This window comes from Rhinopithecus roxellana, chromosome 10, assembly GCF_007565055.1.
Source record: "Rhinopithecus roxellana isolate Shanxi Qingling chromosome 10, ASM756505v1, whole genome shotgun sequence".
NCBI lineage: Eukaryota > Metazoa > Chordata > Mammalia > Primates > Cercopithecidae > Rhinopithecus > Rhinopithecus roxellana.
The window spans coordinates 133,609,726-133,628,027 of record NC_044558.1 but is presented as its reverse complement, the minus strand read 5'-3'; the positions used below and the strand labels follow the sequence as shown (position 1 = coordinate 133,628,027).

General features: G+C 39.5%; 1 protein-coding gene across 7 annotated transcripts in view; it reads right to left on the bottom strand.

Moving 5' to 3' along the window:
- The window catches only part of SSPN (sarcospan), a 114,646-nt gene that overhangs the window by 49,884 nt on the left and 46,460 nt on the right, over nt 1-18,302 (bottom strand). For 4 of the 7 annotated variants that reach the window (XM_030939062.1, XM_030939064.1, XM_030939063.1 and 1 more), the window contains one exon: nt 3,936-4,118. The exons of 2 other annotated variants lie outside the window; for them this stretch is intronic. In XM_030939062.1, coding sequence (XP_030794922.1) covers nt 3,936-4,094 — 159 coding nt within the window. In that variant the 5' untranslated portion in view covers nt 4,095-4,118. Of the gene's footprint in view, nt 1-3,935; nt 4,119-18,302 lie in introns of those variants that run through there. One more of the 7 variants, XM_030939065.1, reaches the window with a different exon arrangement.

Below are 18,302 nucleotides of genomic sequence, written 5' to 3'. Positions count from 1 at the left end.
TATTTGAGGCTAGGAGTTCGAGACCAGCCTGGGAAAAATAGCAAAACCCCATTTCTACAAGAAAGTTTTACGAGAAAAGGTAGGTATAATACACTAATATAAAGGTAGAAATTTCTAAAAGTACAAGGGGTTATTATAAACCCGGTTCTTATTCTGAATTGTGTGTCCAAATGACCCATGTTTCTTTTTTTAAATGCCTATGACTTAGACCTTCCTCAGGAAATTCTAATTCAGGAAGAGGGTTGGCATGTAGCACCTGTGTGTACTTTTTAAAGTATGTACTTTTAGGCTGGGCATGGTGGCTCACACTTGTAATCCAAGCACTTTGGAAGGCTGAGGCAGGCGGATCACTTGAGGTCATGAGTTCGAGACCAGCCTGGCCAACAGGGTAAACTTCTGTCTCTACTAAAAAAAAAAATACAAAAATTAGCCAGCCATGGTGGCGTATGCCTGTAATCCCAGCTACTCGGAAGGCTGAGGCTGGAGAATTGCTTGAAGTCAGGAGGCAGAGGTTGCAGTGAGCACAGTTTGCGCTACTTCACTTTAGCCTGGGTGACTGAGAGACTCCAACTCAAAAAAAAAAAAAAAAAAAAAAAAAATTTTTAAAAGACTCCACATATTTAAAAGCCTCTACATATTTTTCAGTACTTTTCAAAGACACCATAGATTATTTGCTGCATGACTAGGACTGCAAGCCACTGGAGGGGAGGAAAGGAAAGGAAAAGAAAGGAAGGGAGGGAAAGGGAAAGGGAAAGGGGAAGGGGAAGGGGAAGGGGAAGGTGAAGGGCGAAGGGATCCAGATACCAAACTAATGCACCTGAAATGAGCCTGGTCCTTCACCTTTGTCAATTAAAAAAGTTGAATTTTTACTTACTAAAACTATAGTCGTTCGAAAGATTTTCTTTGGAAAATTTCATCAATGACGATTTAAAAGCCATCCAAAATAATATCATTCTTATTGCTTAATGCTAGTGTAAACTTAGTCTGTTATTTTTAATTTTTAAAAAGATTAATCACCAACCTAGGACACAAATTTAGAGTAATCACTCCATCCCTCATCATCTGTTATCCACTCCCCATAGTGAAAGCTCAGTACACCTCTAAGGAATGACTGAGTGACTGACTGAATGAGTGAGTAACTGCCCCAGTGAGACTCACATCAGTTGTTTGACTCACCCATGATCTTACTACAAGTTGATGACAGTGCTGGACTCAAATTCAGGAGAGCCCATTCCCAGTACTAAACTCTTCTGATCCTGACACCTGATTTACTCACCTCTAAACAACTGTCTATTGTTCTAAAGCCTAAAGCCATCCTTCAAGAATACTATTGGCTCCCATATTGACTATTCAAAACAATGTGTCACATAGAGTTTAAAAACAATGCTAAAAATAATAACTAACAAAAAGACATGGAGAAATAGCAAGACTGCATGAGTGGAAAGTCTCCCAAAACAATTATCAATACTTTGAAAAGGACAACATTTATTTCTACATATAGGTTTCCATTTCTTAAAAGGCAATCTTTGACCTTCTGTTTTTAAGTTGCACAGTGCTATCCTCCATTCATAGGTGTTCTAATGACGGGCATCAGTGTGCTGCATTTAGTTTACTGGTTTCTGTCAGGCGATTTCTCTCACTAGACAAGCTCGGCTAAGATTATTCTACAAAGCCAAAAAAAGGAAGAAAGGAAAGAAAGAAAGAAAGAAAGAAAGAAAGAAAGAAAGAAAGAAAGAAAGAAAGAAAGAAGAAAGAAAGAAAGAAAGAAGAAAGAAAGAAAGAAGAAAGAAAGAAAGAAAGGAAAGGAAAGAAAGAAGAAAGGAAAGAAAGGAAAGAAAGGAAAGGAAAGAAGAAAGGAAAGAAAGAAGAAAGAAAGAAAGAAAGGAAAGAAAGGAAGAAAGGAAGAAAGAAAGGAAAGGAAAGAAGAAAGAAAGAAAGGAAAGAAAGGAAAGGAAAGAAGGAAGGAAAGGAAAGGAAAGGAAAGGAAAGGAAAGGAAAGGAAAGGAAAGGAAAGGAAAGGAAAGGAAGGAAAGGAAAGGAAAGGAAAGGAAAGGAAAGGAAAGGGGAAAAGGAAAGGAAAGGAAAGGAAAGGAAAAGGAGGAGGAAAGGAAAGGAAGGAAAAGGAAAGGAAGGAAGGAAAGGAGAAAGGAGGAGGGGGAGGAAGGAGGAAGGAAGGAAGGAAGGAAAGGAAGGAAGGAAAGGAAAGGAAAGGAATCTCCATTCCCTTCCCCCCTTCCCGCCCCCCCTTCGGCTTCCTTCCTTCTCCCCGGCCTTCCCTTCCCGGCCATCCTCCTTCCTTCCGTCCCGTTACACCTCCTGCCGGACGTCCTTCCTCGCTTCCCCTTCCCGTCCCTACCTCCCTTCCGGCCCGGAACGCATGACACACTGTCCTTCCCTCCCTTCGCCTTGAGCTTCCCTTACGGAAACCTCGGGAGCCTCCTCCGCCTTCGCGTCTTCACTTCCATGCAAGGAAGGGAGAGCCTAAACTTTGATCCATAATTGGTATGTGTCTGTTTTCACAGTCATATGTTTTTAGATAACATTGCCTACAGAATTGCCTTTTGTAAATTGATCTGTAGCACCAAGAAATGTGGTTTTAGAATGAGTTCTTACCACGCTCCCTTTTTAAGCCACCACTGAGAAAACAACTATAATATTACATGTTCTTAAAAATAGGACAGTGGAAAACAGCTACCGTTGTTGACCAATCTCCCTTCAACGATGAGAAAGTTAACTGATTTTTGTTCCTAAATAATAATTTTGTTTTACAACAGTACTTTTGCTGTTCAAGGAGAAGAAAACGCAGAATTCTGATAAAGAGAGAAGTGGATCAAATGACAGTTTTTCCAACTATATTGAGTAACTTTATTCAGAACAGCTGCGTTGGACCAAAAAAAAAAAAATGAGTAGTAAACTTTAAAAATAAGGAAAAAGATTTCCACAGAGATCACGGTTTATCTACTGATACGACCTCAGTGAGAAAGAAAATAGATCTTCTTGTATACATAGCACAAAAGTAAAACTTGTTTGAGATTCCATGCAGTCTAAGGGAATCATTCTACTTTCTTTCCAGCCTGCTTCTTGTCCTCTAACACTGTCTTCCCTGGAGCACAACCGAACTGGGGAGAACTGGAGTGGCCAGCCCAGTGAATCTCCTGGACAGATTGCAGACAGTAGAAATTGTTGCCTCCTTGAAAATTTTTTATTCTTCCTTTCCAGAGTTGTCACCTCTCTGAATATCCCTCCACTTTTTTGCTTCCCTCCATATCCTCTACTTACGTAAACATTTGACAGATGCTTTAGCTTGGAGCTTCAACATTCTTGAGTCCCTAGCTATGTAGAAGATGCTGTATGATTCTACAGAATATGAAAAGGCAAATATCTGATTGCTTGCTCATTCCTCGCAAAAGATCTCAAATACTGTTCAAGTTTTTGTGTATCTTAAACTTCAGCATGTATCTCTTGACTAAAAACCTGCTTAGTTATTTAACAGTGAACTTTAAAGCTAAATTTTAAGATTAGGAAAAAATACGCTATGTGCTCCGAAAGCACTGGGGACAGTTATGGGGGAGAAATCGAACTTCTTAAATGTAGTGGTTAGTTTATATTTTGTGGCATGAGATTGTGTATGTAATTTTGCATGACAGTGGGGCTTTCTGGAGTGGTGTTGGAGGTGAAGGGCAAGTTCCTTCCCTTGTTGTCACCTCAGACTACGTTCTGCAAGCACCTAATGTCTCAAGGCGTCAGGACACTGTTCATTGAGACAAGCAAAAAATCTTGCTGCTGCTATGAGCACAGTCGTATGAATGAATATTCAGCACCTCCAACTCAGATTTGTGGCTAATGATCTAGATTTTGAATTTGCAAGGTCCAATTGTGCAGCCTCCTTCTTTCAAGCAGCCTTTCTCCTTAGCAGTTTCATTATTTGTTCATACCTCCAGGAGAAGAAGTAGAGATGGAAGAAGAAACATAAATTCATCAACTTTTTTCAACTCAATCCTTAGTCCTGCTGGTTCTCTGGTTCTGAGATGGGTTGTGGAAGAGCAGGAAACGCTTGGAGGAACAGTGTCATGAGCAAACAACACAGAGCACATCCTCAAGCCAGGGCAAACCGTATCCTGTTCACACAAAAAGACAACGGGCTAAGTAAATATTTCACTATGGCACTGCAAAAAAAAAAAAAAAAAAACAAAAACAAAAACAAAAGCCTAGCTAAAAACGAAGCCAATCATTTGAAGGTTTCAATTACCAAGTGATGTACATCATCAGAGACACTGCACCACCATATGTGTATGTGTGTGTGTATGTGTATGTGTGAGGGTTGTAGAAAAACTACCCAGTTGGGTCTATTGCCTCCTTCAAGAGGTAGCCTGAAACTAAGAGAAACATGAAATTGTGTTTGTTTCATTTTAATGACTTTCAGATAGTCCACTGGCATCATTTTTTAGGGCCTTTTAGGAGGCACTTGGAACTAAGGCGGGACAGTAAAATCGGGATTTCTGAGGCTGTATGGGGTGCAGTCATGAAAAACTGAAAACACATCCATGCAGAGATTTGGTTTCCTGGTGGTGGTTTAAGGAATACAAGGCCCCTAAGCAAAATTGTGAAGTCAAAGAAGTTGCTCTTGATACAGACCCACCTTGCTCTTGAATTCTCCTCTGCCCTGATGGTACCGTGGCCCCTGCTTCCCCTTCAGAGTGCCTGGCTCCTATCCCCAGCAAAACAGGAGAGGGCAAATCCATCAGTATGAGTGAGATCCAGTCATCCAGTGTGCAGGTGACAAACTCAGTCTCATTGCCCAGAGTATAAAAGCACCAGCCTCTTGGCATGGCCCTGCTGGCCCCTCCACCCTCACCTTCTCCTGTCCAGCCACACTAGGATCCTTTCGTTCCTCAAGCACTGCTCTCTTTCTTGCTGTCAGGCCTTTGAGCACACAGTTCTCTGTGCCTGAGATGCTCTTCTCCCTTCTCCCCCTCCCAGCGTTCCTCCACTCAGCCTTTGTAGTTTCCTCCAGGAAGCCTACCTTGATTGACCACAGCCTAGGTCAGCTCTGCTCCTCCAGCCCTTTCCCAGGGCTTCAACTTTGCTTCTCCTTTGCAAGTCTTCCTGCCATTGTCCATCCTTCATGGGATATTATGTTCCCTCCTATGCTGTAAGCTGTAGGACTCTGAGCTCTGTTTATTGCTGTACCTCCAGCACAGAGCCTGGCCTATGGTGAGTGCCAAATGACTATTTTATAAGTGAATGATTGAATGAATTAATCTAGTCTGGATATCTACAGTAACATATCTCAAGAGAATATAGTATTTTTAAAATCCTCAGAAAGTTTTCAGGTTTTTGTCCTAGACCAGCTGCTCTTGCTGGGGGAACAGACCAGGGGCCAGAGTTGCTGAAGACCCATTTGGAAGATGCTGTGACCATAAGGGCATATCCAAGCTTCCTGTGTGTGTGCTGCTGAGGCACATGTCTACACCTGAGCCAGACTCACTCTGTTCCTTTTTGCTGTCCTATATCTCTAACCCCTCCCATATCTCTGTCCCCCAAATTTCAACTGATGAATTCTGAATTCATTCTTACTGTGCTCATGTATTTGCTTTTGTTCCCCACCCCTCTCTACTTTAGCTGAATTTCACCCTCTATCCGGGCAGATATTATACAACTAGTCATCTACAGCCCTTCTTAATTTGCCTTATTCTGTGCTTCAGATTTCCATCCCTATAATGATTGCTAGCACTTATATATATCTTTTACCAAGCATAAAGGGCACACACACACACACACACACACACACACACACACACACACACACATTTAGTCCTTACAATAACACTATGATATGGGTACTATTATAATCTCCATTCAACAGATGAGGAAACCAAAGCACACAGAGAAGTTAAGTAACTAACCCAAGGTTACCTGGTGAAGCCAAGTCTGAACAAGGTGGTCTGGCTTCAGAGTCTACGCTTTTCAGTGCTACATTCTGTTGCTTCTCAGTTATTAGGGATGTGAATTATCGTTGCCCTAGTCACATTGCTTTCTTGAAGAATTTTCACTCTAGTGCCTATTAAGTGAGCATCAAAACACATGACCTTGTATTTTGTGGCCTTAAGTAATTGGGTAACTAATGAGTACCTAATCCGGGTGACCTGACCATAGGCCAGTCAGTGAGCTTAGACTTGGGGGTCTTGCTCAAACGACAATTTGGACCATTCATATTAGCATATATGGGACTGGAAATGAACAACTAGGGCTGTTGTTAGTGGACGTTGGAGATAAGCAGTCATGACACACATGAAAGATATGGAACTGGAGGGTGTCATGCAGGGTTCTGTGCACGATGAGTGAGTAGAGAGCCTGCTGGCACAGAAGAGCAGAGCACCTTGTCAGATGCAGATGTGAGACAGGCCATATGACCCTTAGGATCTCCAGACTAGCTCCAGCTGCTGATTTTTCTAGTTCCCAGTTTCTAGGATTTCTGTTCCTTGCATTCAAAGGATTCATGACTAGAACCTATTGCCTCAAGACTTCTGGTTCTCAAAGGCTTCCACAGCCCTTCACAGTAAGTCCAACAAGAGGAGGCAAAAAACAAGGAGCTCCTTGATGGGAGGGGAAGCTACAGGTGGGGCAGAATGGGTCTGAGTCATGTATGATGCCTGGGGAACTTCTGCCACCTTCACAGTTCCTCTCTCAGAATGACCCTGACTTACTGAACACTGGGCAGCATGACTGTTCAAGGTTACACCTCTAAGCACTGGGGATGCAGACGAAAGTGTCCAGGGGTTCAAGATTTATCTGAATGTCTAGAGCCATGTAGCAACCAGCCCCATGTCCCAGGGTTTCATGAGCCTAGGCTGGAATAACACACCACTTAACAGTGAAATTCCTGGTATTCAGTAATCCTCAGAGATTCACTGAGAGACAGGTGGGAATAATAATATGATAGTAGTCTTAAAATAGTGTTTTATGTCTCACAAATCCCTTCTAATTAAATCATCTCATTGGATCCTCACCACAACCCTATATCCATTCAGTCATTAAGCTTTGCTCATTTTGTATTCTGAACTTTTTTTCTTTCTATCTCCCTCTCTTCTCCTATTGTTATTACCTTAAGAATAAAGTCCAACAAGGAAAACCTTGCAAAGTCCCACTAAAAAATTTGGACTTTGTTTGTGTCCTCTTTGATTTCACTGAGCAGTGGTTTGTAGTTCTCCTTGAAGAGGTCCTTTACATCCCTTGTAAGCTGGATTCCTAGGTATTTTATTCTCTTTGAAGCAATTGTGAATGGAAGTTCATTCCTGATTTGGCTCTCTGCTTGTCTGTTACTGGTGTATAAGAATGCTTGTGATTTTTGCACATTGATTTTGTATCCTGAGACTTTGCTGAAGTTGCTTATCAGCTTAAGGAGATTTTGGGCTGAGACGATGGGGTTTTCTAAATATACAATCATGTCATCTGCAAACAGGGACAATTTGACTTCTTCTTTTCCTAACTGGATACCCTTGATTTCTTTCTCTTGCCTGACTGCTCTAGCCAGAACTTCCAACACTATGTTGAATAGGAGTGGTGAGAGAGGGCATCCCTGTCTTGTGCCAGTTTTCAAAGGGAATTTTTCCAGTTTTTGCCCATTCAGTATGATATTAGCTGTGGGTTTGTCATAAATAGCTCTTATTATTTTGAGGTACGTTCCATCAATACCGAATTTATTGAGCGTTTTTAGCATGAAGGGCTGTTGAATTTTGTCAAAAGCCTTTTCTGCATCTATTGAGACAATCATGTGGTTCTTGTGCCATCCCCATCAAGCTACCAATGACTTTCTTCACAGAATTGGAAAAAACTGCTTTAAAGTTCATATGGAACCAAAAAAGAGCCCGCATTGCCAAGACAATCCTAAGTCAAAAGGACAAAGCTGGAGGCGTCACGCTACCTGACTTCAAACTATACTACAAGGCTACAGTAACCAAAACAGCATGGTACTGGTACCAAAACAGAGATATAGACCAATGGAACAGAACAGAGTCCTCAGAAATAATACCGCACATCTACAGCCATCTGATCTTTGACAAACCTGAGAGAAACAAGAAATGGGGAAAGGATTCCCTATTTAATAAATGGTGCTGGGAAAATTGGCTAGCCATAAGTAGAAAGCTGAAACTGGATCCTTTCCTTACCCCTTATACGAAGATTAATTCAAGATGGATTAGAGACTTAAATGTTAGACCTAATACCATAAAAACCCTAGAAGAAAATCTAGGTAGTACCATTCAGGACATAGGCATGGGCAAGGACTTCATGTCTAAAACACCAAAAGCAACGGCAGCAAAAGCCAAAATTGACAAATGGGATCTAATTAAACTAAAGAGCTTTTGCACAGCAAAAGAAACTACCATCAGAGTGAACAGGCAACCTACAGAATGGGAGAAAATTTTTGCAACCTACTCATCTGACAAAGGGCTAATATCCAGAATCTACAAAGAACTCAAACAAATATACGAGAAAAAAACAAACAACCCCATCAAAAAGTGGGGAAAGGATATGAACAGACATTTCTCAAAAGAAGATATTCATACAGCCAACAGACACATGAAAAAATGCTCATCATCACTGGCCATCAGAGAAATGCAAATCAAAACCACAATGAGATACCATCTCACACCAGTTAGAATGGCAATCATTAAGAAGTCAGGAAACAACAGGTGTTGGAGAGGATGTGGAGAAATAGGAACACTTTTACACTGTTGGTGGGATTGTAAACTAGTTCAACCATTATGGAAAACAGTATGGCAATTCCTCAAGGATCTAGAACTAGATGTACCATATGACCCAGCCATCCCACTACTGGGTATATACCCAAAGGATTATAAATTAGTCTACTACAAAGACACATGTACACGTATGTTTATTGCGGCACTATTCACAATAGCAAAGACTTGGAATCAACCCAAATGTCCATCTGTGACAGACTGGATTAAGAAAATGTGGCACATATACACCATGGAATACTATGCAGCCATAAAAAAGGATGAGTTTGCGTCCTTTGTAGGGACATGGATGCAGCTGGAAACCATCATTCTTAGCAAACTATCACAAGAAGAGAAAACCAAACACCGCATGTTCTCACTCATAGGTGGGAACTGAACAATGAGATCACTTGGACTCGGGAAGGGGAACATCACACACTGGGGTCTATCATGGGGAGGGGGGAGGGGGGAGGAGGGAGGGATTGCATTGGGGAGTTATACATGATATAAATGATGAATTGATGGGTGCTGACGAGTTGATGGGTGCAGCACACCAACATGGCATAAGTATACATATGTAACAAACCTGCACGTTATGCACATGTACCCTAGAACTTAAAGTATAATAAAAAAAAAAAAAAAAAAAAAAAAAATTTGGACTTTATTCTTCAGGTAATAAAAAGCTATGGCAAATATTTGAGCAGGAAAGTAATGTGTTTGATTTATATTTTGAAAATATCACTTGGCAAAGTGTGAATAATGGACTGATGGAGGAAGAGAACGGAGGCAGGCACAACAAGAGGGAGGCTGCTGTCCTCATCCAGCAGAGGCTTGAACAGGGCGGTAGAATTGGGAATAAGAAAGAAAGAAAACTGTGCCCAAGTATCTATCTGACTTCAGCAACTGGGGGAGACGGTGTTTCCATGTTAGAGGACAAAGTTGCCACTTCCCAAGAATATCTAGACCATGCACATCTCAACTATTTTTGGAAGAATATGTTTAATTGGTGCAAGCACTTGAGAAGAGAAGAAATAAGGGAGAAGATTTTTGATAAAGAAGTTACTGAGTAGAGCTATGCAGTGACGCTCAGCCTCCCATTGACTGTAGAAAAGGCATAAGCAAGTCTAGGGTGCTGGCTTTAACAGAGTGTTTGAACATCTTCATTTACAGTTTGTCTTAATTCCAGAAGTAAATTTAGCAGAATTTTGATACTGCTTTAAGGATTTAGAGGGGCTTGTAAAAGGTGTAGGGCCATCTCTCATAGTCTTCCCTTTCATTATTACTGAATGTGACTCACATAATCAAATATTCTAGAGCAATCTAATGATTGCGAGTCTTCTATCTATAAAAGGTTGAAAGATAGAGAGGCTGAATAAATTATTTCATTGGAATAATTTAGGCTAAAATATCTACATGAAGAGAGAGAGACAGAGAAACTGAGAGAGCTAGAAGAAATACTACATTTGAAATATTTTTTGCAATTTAAGAAACTCAGATTTGGCCCGAGGCTGTGGCTCACGCCTGTAATCCCAGCACTTTGGGAGGCCAAGGTAGGCAGATCACACGAGTTCAGGGGTTTGAGACCAGCCTGGCCAAAATGGCGAAACCCCATCTCTACTAAAATTACAAAAATTAGCCAGGCATGATGGCATATGCCTGTAATATTGGCTACGTGGGAGGCTGAGGCAGGAGAATTGCTTGCACCTTGGAGGCAGATGCTGCCAGTAAGCCAAGATCATGCTACTGCGCTCCAGTCTGGATGACAGAGCAAAACTCTGTCTCAAAACAAACAAACAAAAAAAAAATCCCTCAAAATAATTTTTTTTATACTCAGAATTGAATTTGCTTTTTAAGCCCATTAAAATTATAGTTCGTGTAATTTTTAAATTTTTAACAAGTAAGCTCTGTGAATCTCATAGAATTGTATTTCCCATTATAGATTCATATCTCACAGCTGAAGTGACCTGCTTTTTTCAAATGTTGGTTTATTGAGATAAAATTTTGGCATCGCCTCAGCTTTTCTGTGTAGCTCTCTAAAACAAACAGATTCCTGGATATGCTAATTATAAATATGACTATTATCATTGTTTAAAACATAAATATTTTCATAAAATCACAAAAAAATAAAATTAGCTACATGGCAAGAGAATAAAATGGTGAACTATAGACTGGGAGAAAATATTTACAAATCACATATTGATAAAGGACTTGTATCCAGAATATATAAAGAACTCTCCAACTCAGTAATCAGAACACAAATAATCGCATAAAAAATGGAAAAGATTTGGACAGACACTTCACAAGAGAAGATATATGGCAAATAAACACCTGAGAAAATGTGCGGTATCATTGGTCATTAGGAAAATGCAAATTAAATCACAATGAGGTGTCACTTCACAGGTATGAGAATAGCTAAAATTGAAAAGAATGGGCATTTCAAGTGTTAGTGAGGATGTAGAGAAACTGCAGTTGTCACAGGCTGCTGGTAGGCACACAAAATCCTACACCCACTTCGGAAAAGAATTTGGTAATTTCTTAAGAAGTTAAAGACATCTATCGTATGACCTCACCCAGGATAAGTAAAAGCCTACACCCACAAATGAAGATTTGTAGGCAAATGTTCATAGCAACTTTATTTGTAATATTCCTAACATGGAAATAAACCCATGGCTGGATTGCAAAATAATCATTCGAGAGAAAAAAGCCAGACCAAAAAAAAAAAAAAAAAAAAATACATACAATGAGTCCATTTGTATAAAATCCTAGAAAATGCAAACTAATCTGTAGTGCCAGAAAGTAGATCAATTGTTTCCTAGAAATGGTAGGAGAAGGCCAGGCATGGTGGCTCACGCCTGTTATCCCAGCACTTTGGGAGGCTGAGGTGGGTGGATCACCTGAGGTCAGGAGTTCGAAACCAGCCTGGCCAACATGGTGAAACCCCATCCCTACTAAAAGTACAAAAATGAGCAGGGTGTGGTGGCATGTGCCTGTAGTCCCAGCTACTTGGGAGGCTGAGGCAGGAGAATCACTTGAACCTGGGAGGTGGAGGTTGCAGTGAGCCAGGATTTCGCCACTGCACTCCAGCCTGGGCAATAGAGGGAGATTCTGTCTCAGAAATAAATAAATAAATAAATAAATAAATAAATAAATAAATAAACGGTAGGGGGATAAGGAGATGGGGGAGGGAGGGATTACTAAGGGACACAAGAAAATTTTAGAAGGTGATGGGAAAACTTATCAAACTATACACTTTAAATATGTGCAGTGTATTATATGTCAATCATACCTCAATAAAGATGTCAATGAGAAAAATAGGTAGATGTAGTCAAGTATTTGCAGTTTAAGTGGAGCTTGAAGCATGATCAATATTTAACCAAGGTAGTATTTAGAGATCAGGGGTGTATAAGTTAGTGATAATGCCTTGAAAGTGTGAGTTTGACCTTCAAATAATGCCTAACATTTCTCATGGCTACCGCAAAGAAGTTTCCTGATTTTTTTCACCTTTACTGGGTTTAAGCAGGGTGTATTTATCCTCTTGGTGACCAATGAAACCCTGGCCATTTCCTCCCTGGGATGCTTTTAGCCAGGGGAGCTTGCCTTCCATGTCGTAGGATGGTTCACTTAAAAAATTTATAAACTTAATATAGAAATCTCATGTATCACATATTTCTTTGAGTTTCGGAGATGGCTGCAAATGAATTTTTCCTTGTCTAGTAGTTTTATGGTATTGCTTAAATAAATCTTCATTGCTTCATTCATTCTTGAAGAGACTATTTAAGTTTAATCGTCCACATAAATAAGCCACAGTCGACATAATAAACAAAAAGAAATAAGAAAAATGGTAAGGGCAATACATTTTAATGTATTGGGATTTAGTTTCCAAATTCCTTGAAATATAAAATTTGAAGATACAATGGCTTGTCAATCAATGATTAAAATAGCTTTCTAAGATAAATACCACAGGCTTCTTATAAAAGATAATGATTGAACATATGTATTTGCCTACCTTCCTTCCTAAGACCCTATGGAAATGGCCAGAAAGTAGTAAAACAGGAAGAGAAAAAAGAAGAAACCTGTAAGAGTAAGGAGAAAGTGAAGAAGATATCAGCATATGAAAGAGATCAGCAAGTATCTGAACACCGGAAAAAGAAAAAGAGCATGTTAGCAGAAGAGGCCCTGGATATCCCCAAAAAGAAAGGGTCCAGAGTTGGGATGCACCAGGGCTCCCAGGAGAGGCCGAATCTGTAGTTACAGAGGGCAAAGTTCAAAGGTGAACCTGAAACCTGGGGACCTCATTAAAGATCTATTTAGAGAACAGTTGCACCCATCACCCCTACTTTCACCCTTAAATGCAGAACAACACCCTTACAGGCCACCCTGACATTTGTCCCCACGCTCCTTTCTAAAGAAAGGAAACACACAGACACTCCTAGAATGGCAGTTCACACCCCTGAGTAAAGTTTCCCAGTTCTGGAAGTTGGAAATCACCCAGAAGCCCGTCAGTCATTATATCTTGTCCCGTGTCTAAGTATGAACAGACAGTGAAGGATCATGAAATGTGTAAGTCAAATCAACAACACAAAACAGAAGGATCAAAACGAACAGCCCTCAAAGGGAATGGGGAGAATTCAGCAAACAGAAGAGAGCTAGTTAAAAATTTTTCATTACTATCCTCAGGACTGTTGATAAAGATATGGTATCCATAAAACAAAAATTGGAAGCTAATCCACATAGAAGATTGGAACGATAGATACATGATTCATGGGGAAACATAGACAGAGAGGGGGAGAGAGACAGAGAGATCTGTAAAGAAAGTGGATTATAATTGTGCCACTGCACTCCATCCTGGCGACAGAGCAAGACTCCGTTTCAAAAAAAAAAAAAAAAAAAAAAGAGAAAGTGGATTCTATGTAACAGAATGATTAAAAACAAGTGTTTTTGGGGATATTCTGAAAACACATTTGTATTTTATGCTGGAAACCCTCTCCAAGTGGCACAAAGATTAATCTTGGCTTTGAGCCTATAGAGAAGAACATGTAGGCCACATTATTTACAATGTCATAGCAATGCAAATGCCATTTATTGAAAATTACTTTATTTCTGTTAAAAATCATAGATTAGCATCTAATAGGAGATGATATAACACAAATGAGTTATATCCTCATCTTTCACATCAGGGACTTGTTAGACACAGTCTAAAAATGTTCATCCAGAAATAGAGGAATTAGCCTATTATGCAGAATTGTGATGGTAACTACGTAAGGAACTGAAAACAGCAGTGGACAAGGGTGGATATTTACCTCCAGGGAGCAAGGGTGATGGGGTAAAGGCTAGGAGACTTTTCCACAAAAAGTCCTTCTGGAATATTCAACATTTTTGCCATTTAAATGCGTAAAACACACATTTAAAAAATTCTAAGGTGAATGTATACTTCACACTGAATAAGTGGAATCTATTACCCATCAAATATTATGTCCATTCAAGGGGCTGAGGTGGGAGGATTGTTTAAAGTCAGGAGTTCAATACCAGCCTGAGCAACAATAGTGAGACTCCTGTCTCAAAAAAAAAATAATAATAATAATAAAATGAAATTATAAGAGACTCTCATGAATGGGGTGACTTTGGATACATTATTGCATTTGCTCTACACCTAGGAGGCAGGTAGGTGCTGCTATCCTGTCACTGCTATCAGTGAGAAAAATTAAGGTTGGCATGTTTAGATGGCTTAACCCGCATCACAGAGGTGACAAGTGGTAGAGGTGAAGCCTTGGCTGGAGTCTTCCAATGCCAATTCCAGGATTCCTTTCTCTAGTCCAGCAGTCCCAAAAAGTTAGGTTTTAGGAACTCTTTATGCTCTTAAGAATTACTAAGGAGCTCAAAGATATTTGGTTTATGTGAATTATATCCATTGATACTTATTGTATTAAAAGTTAAAACTGAGATCTTGTAAAATATTTATTTATTAATTCTTTTAAAAACAAAATTATAAACCCACATAAATACTTTGATGAAAAACAACTATAGTTCTTTGACAAAAAAAAAAAATAGTGAAAACAGGGGTGTTATTTTAAATATTTGTAAATCTCTAGATTGATTAGAAGATAGCTGGATTCTCATAATCCCTTCAGTATTCATTGTGTTTAGTAGAACATATCAAGCAGCCTCGGGAAAAATTCCACTGTACATATTAAAAAGGGAAAACAATTTTTAGTATTATTAAGAATATAGTTTTGCCTTTGTAAACCCCCTAGAAGGGTCTCAGGGACCTCCGGGGGTCACCAACCATTGTTTGAGAATGGCTTTTCAACAGCACAGCTGCCTGATGAAGTTTGAGATAACTAAAAATTAATAAATCAAAACTATTAGGAAAATGTCAGGAGTGTTATGGCTATTACAATGGCAAATTCAAAAATGTATACACACACACACATTTATTTACATACATACTCATTTATTGAGCAACCCACCTCTGCTTCTGATTCGACCTTACTTTCTAGGCCTAAACTCAGGCTAAAAGTGACCTCTGTATTCTGGAGGACATGAAGAAGAGCCGACAATATCATCCCAAAATAGCAGAAGGAGGCAAAGAACCATGTTAAAGGGAAGGGTTTGAATCTCATCACTATCACTTACTAACTATATGACGTTTTACCAATTTACTTAATCTCTCTAAGTCTCAGTTTTCTCATTCATAAAATAAGGATAAAAACAACCCCTATTTGTAGAGTTACTATGTGGCGAAATGTGATAATTTATATAAAGTAATTATAATTACATACAATGCTTGACAAATGATGAACACTAACATTTATTATACTTGTATTATTGAATGGGCAAAGCTGTTCCTCTCAATCTCCCCAATCTGACTGCTAAGCAGGGTTACGGATGGGGAGACAAATACCTAACCGGGAAGAAGAACTTGCTCGGTAAGTATTTATTCAATGAATTCCAAAACACAAAGTATCAGATTCTGAATTAAAGCAAATTTCTTCTAGCTTACTTAGAATTAGCAAATCATAGACCACAGGGAAAAATTAGAGTAATGACAATAGATGATTAAAGAACAAGAGGTGAAGCATATAATTCAAGGATGTTTGTACAGATTTTCTTTATAATGCTTTGTTACTTGAAAGGATTTCAGTAGTGGCAATCAATCCAATTGTTTGGCTCTCAGAAAATACATGAAGACTCTTAAAATAGCACTATATTATGAAGCCTGCTTTAATGTCATTGGAGGAAAATGGTCTATTAAGGGCTTAGGACAGTTCTTACTTAGAGCCACAGGAATTAATGCCATATGTCCGAAGACAAGTTTCTTAGTTCCGCTTTATTCTAGATCTAGAGTTACACTGAGAAACAGAATAATTTATTGTAGTCAATCCTCATTTAATTCCTAATTTTAACTTTGTATGGTACCGAGAATATTCAGTCACATTGTATAAACTTAGGTGCACAAAGAAATGCAGCTTTTTAATTTCACTATAGCTTTTCAGATTTCCTCATGAGTCCCTGTATTGTTGAGAATTGGGGGAATGTAGGGAGGCCAGTGGGTTATATTTTGTGTAATCTACAGAGCTTAGTCCTGTCCAATCCTTTGTACTGTCTCTTCAGATGATATTTGCTTGAATCTTTGGTGCTCAGAACTTGCTCTCTGCAAGTTCTCTCTACACCTCTGGAACCTCTCAACAGAGAATTTGGGTCTTTAAGGTCAAATTCGTGGTAGGAGGAACCAGTTGCTCTAAGACTAGAGCATTTTCTAGGGTCCACAGCCTGCTCTGCAACCCTCAGAAAAGGAAGACATGAGTCCAATGCCTTTCCGCTTCCACATAACCACCTAAATATTTCTAAAATCTTACTTGCTGAATTTTCAAACTTAACATAGGAAAGAGGGGTTAGAACTTTGATATTTGACCTCCTCAAACTCCTTGTCTTCCTTTCCTTGGATCAGCAGGGCCAGACTTAGACCTACTCCTTCCTCTATGTCATATCCTCTTCTCTCCTTCATTAGCCACCCCCATAGCCTGGCTGTCCTAAGAGGAGGAGCTATACTCTCTGCACTAAGAAAAAAAAGAAAAATCTATGATTTGAATCCTCCTAGCTTAGTCTTGGTAGCTAATGGTAAAGAGATTTAGAAAACTCTTTCTCAGCAAAATCTGGCTTACATGACTATTGTCTGTTTGAAAATCCTATTTTGATATCAGAGGCTAAATACTAAGCCTCCTATCCCTTTGTATTCCTTCTATAATGTTCCTAAATCTTCGCAAGGCAAATGAGTGCTTCTGGAAAAATAAAGAAAATACAACAGAGACAATCTCATTAGGATATTTCAAAAATATCCCCCATTATGAGTGGCTGTCGTTACTCCAAATTCAGGCAATTTGTATGGACAACATCAATTTGCATATTAACTGAGAGCCTTCCAATTGCTTTTGAAAGAGTGAAGCAAAGACAACGCAAAAAAAAAAAAAAAAAAAAAAAAAAAAAAAAAAGTTAGTAGAAAGCAGAATCAATTCTTTGGGAGTTTCAAAACTAAAGAAATAGAGAAATACTCAATGAATACAGGAATGCTCTTCAAGCACTCCCCCAGTATTCCAGTCAGCTAGCTAGATACTTGATATTGGAATGACCATCATTACCTTAAGCTGTTTTTTTTTTTTTTTTCAAAATGAGGCCCATAATCTTTCTTTTAAAAGATAAAAAAACATCACTAGCATTATTTCTTTACCTTGTAATCTTGTTAATGGTACCACATTTCTCCCAGCATAACAATCACCTTCAACTCAATTTCATTCAAAGCACATTGGCTACAAACATGGTAGGTACCACATTAACCATTGTGGCATGTCAAGGGCACAGACTCTGCCCCCAGGGAATGTCTAATAATGCCCTCCATCTAACCAATCACTAAGTCATATGGATTTTTCCTTTGAAATGGGTCTCGTGTTTTCCTCTTGGCCCTCTTCTCTGCTGTCACCATCTCGTATCTGAACCACAGCCGTGGTAGCATTATGACCCATCCCCTCCACGAAACCTTCTTCCTGCTGCCCAGAATGCAACAGTGTCTTCCATTATTTCTTGACCCCACTATTGTTGGTACTCAATAAGTATTTATTAGATTTAATTAAGTTCTTCAATCCCCACAGTTGTCTTTGAACAGCCTAACTGTATCCAGAAGTAAAGTGAGAGGATGTCTGTAAAGTCAATGAAACTGTATTCATACAGAGCAACAGTTGATGCTTGCGTGCTTGCCCCACCCCCTATCCCCAACCGGGGGTTATCCCTGCCTCGCAGCCTCCAAACACTGGGTGGGGTGGATTTGCCCATTTGATCATTTTAGCATTTTTTAAACTTCCTTTCTTCATCTTTCCTTGGATTCCCTATGTGCGTAACAATTTCTTAGTGCCCTTCCCTTTAGTATCTGTGCCAATCACATATGTAATCTTACAAATATGTTGCCCTTGTTATTCCTGTTTTGGGGGAGTAGGTGGGGACAGGGTCTCACTCTGTTGCCCAGGCTGGGGTGCGGTGGTGCGATCACAGCTCACTGCAGATTCAAGCTCCCTG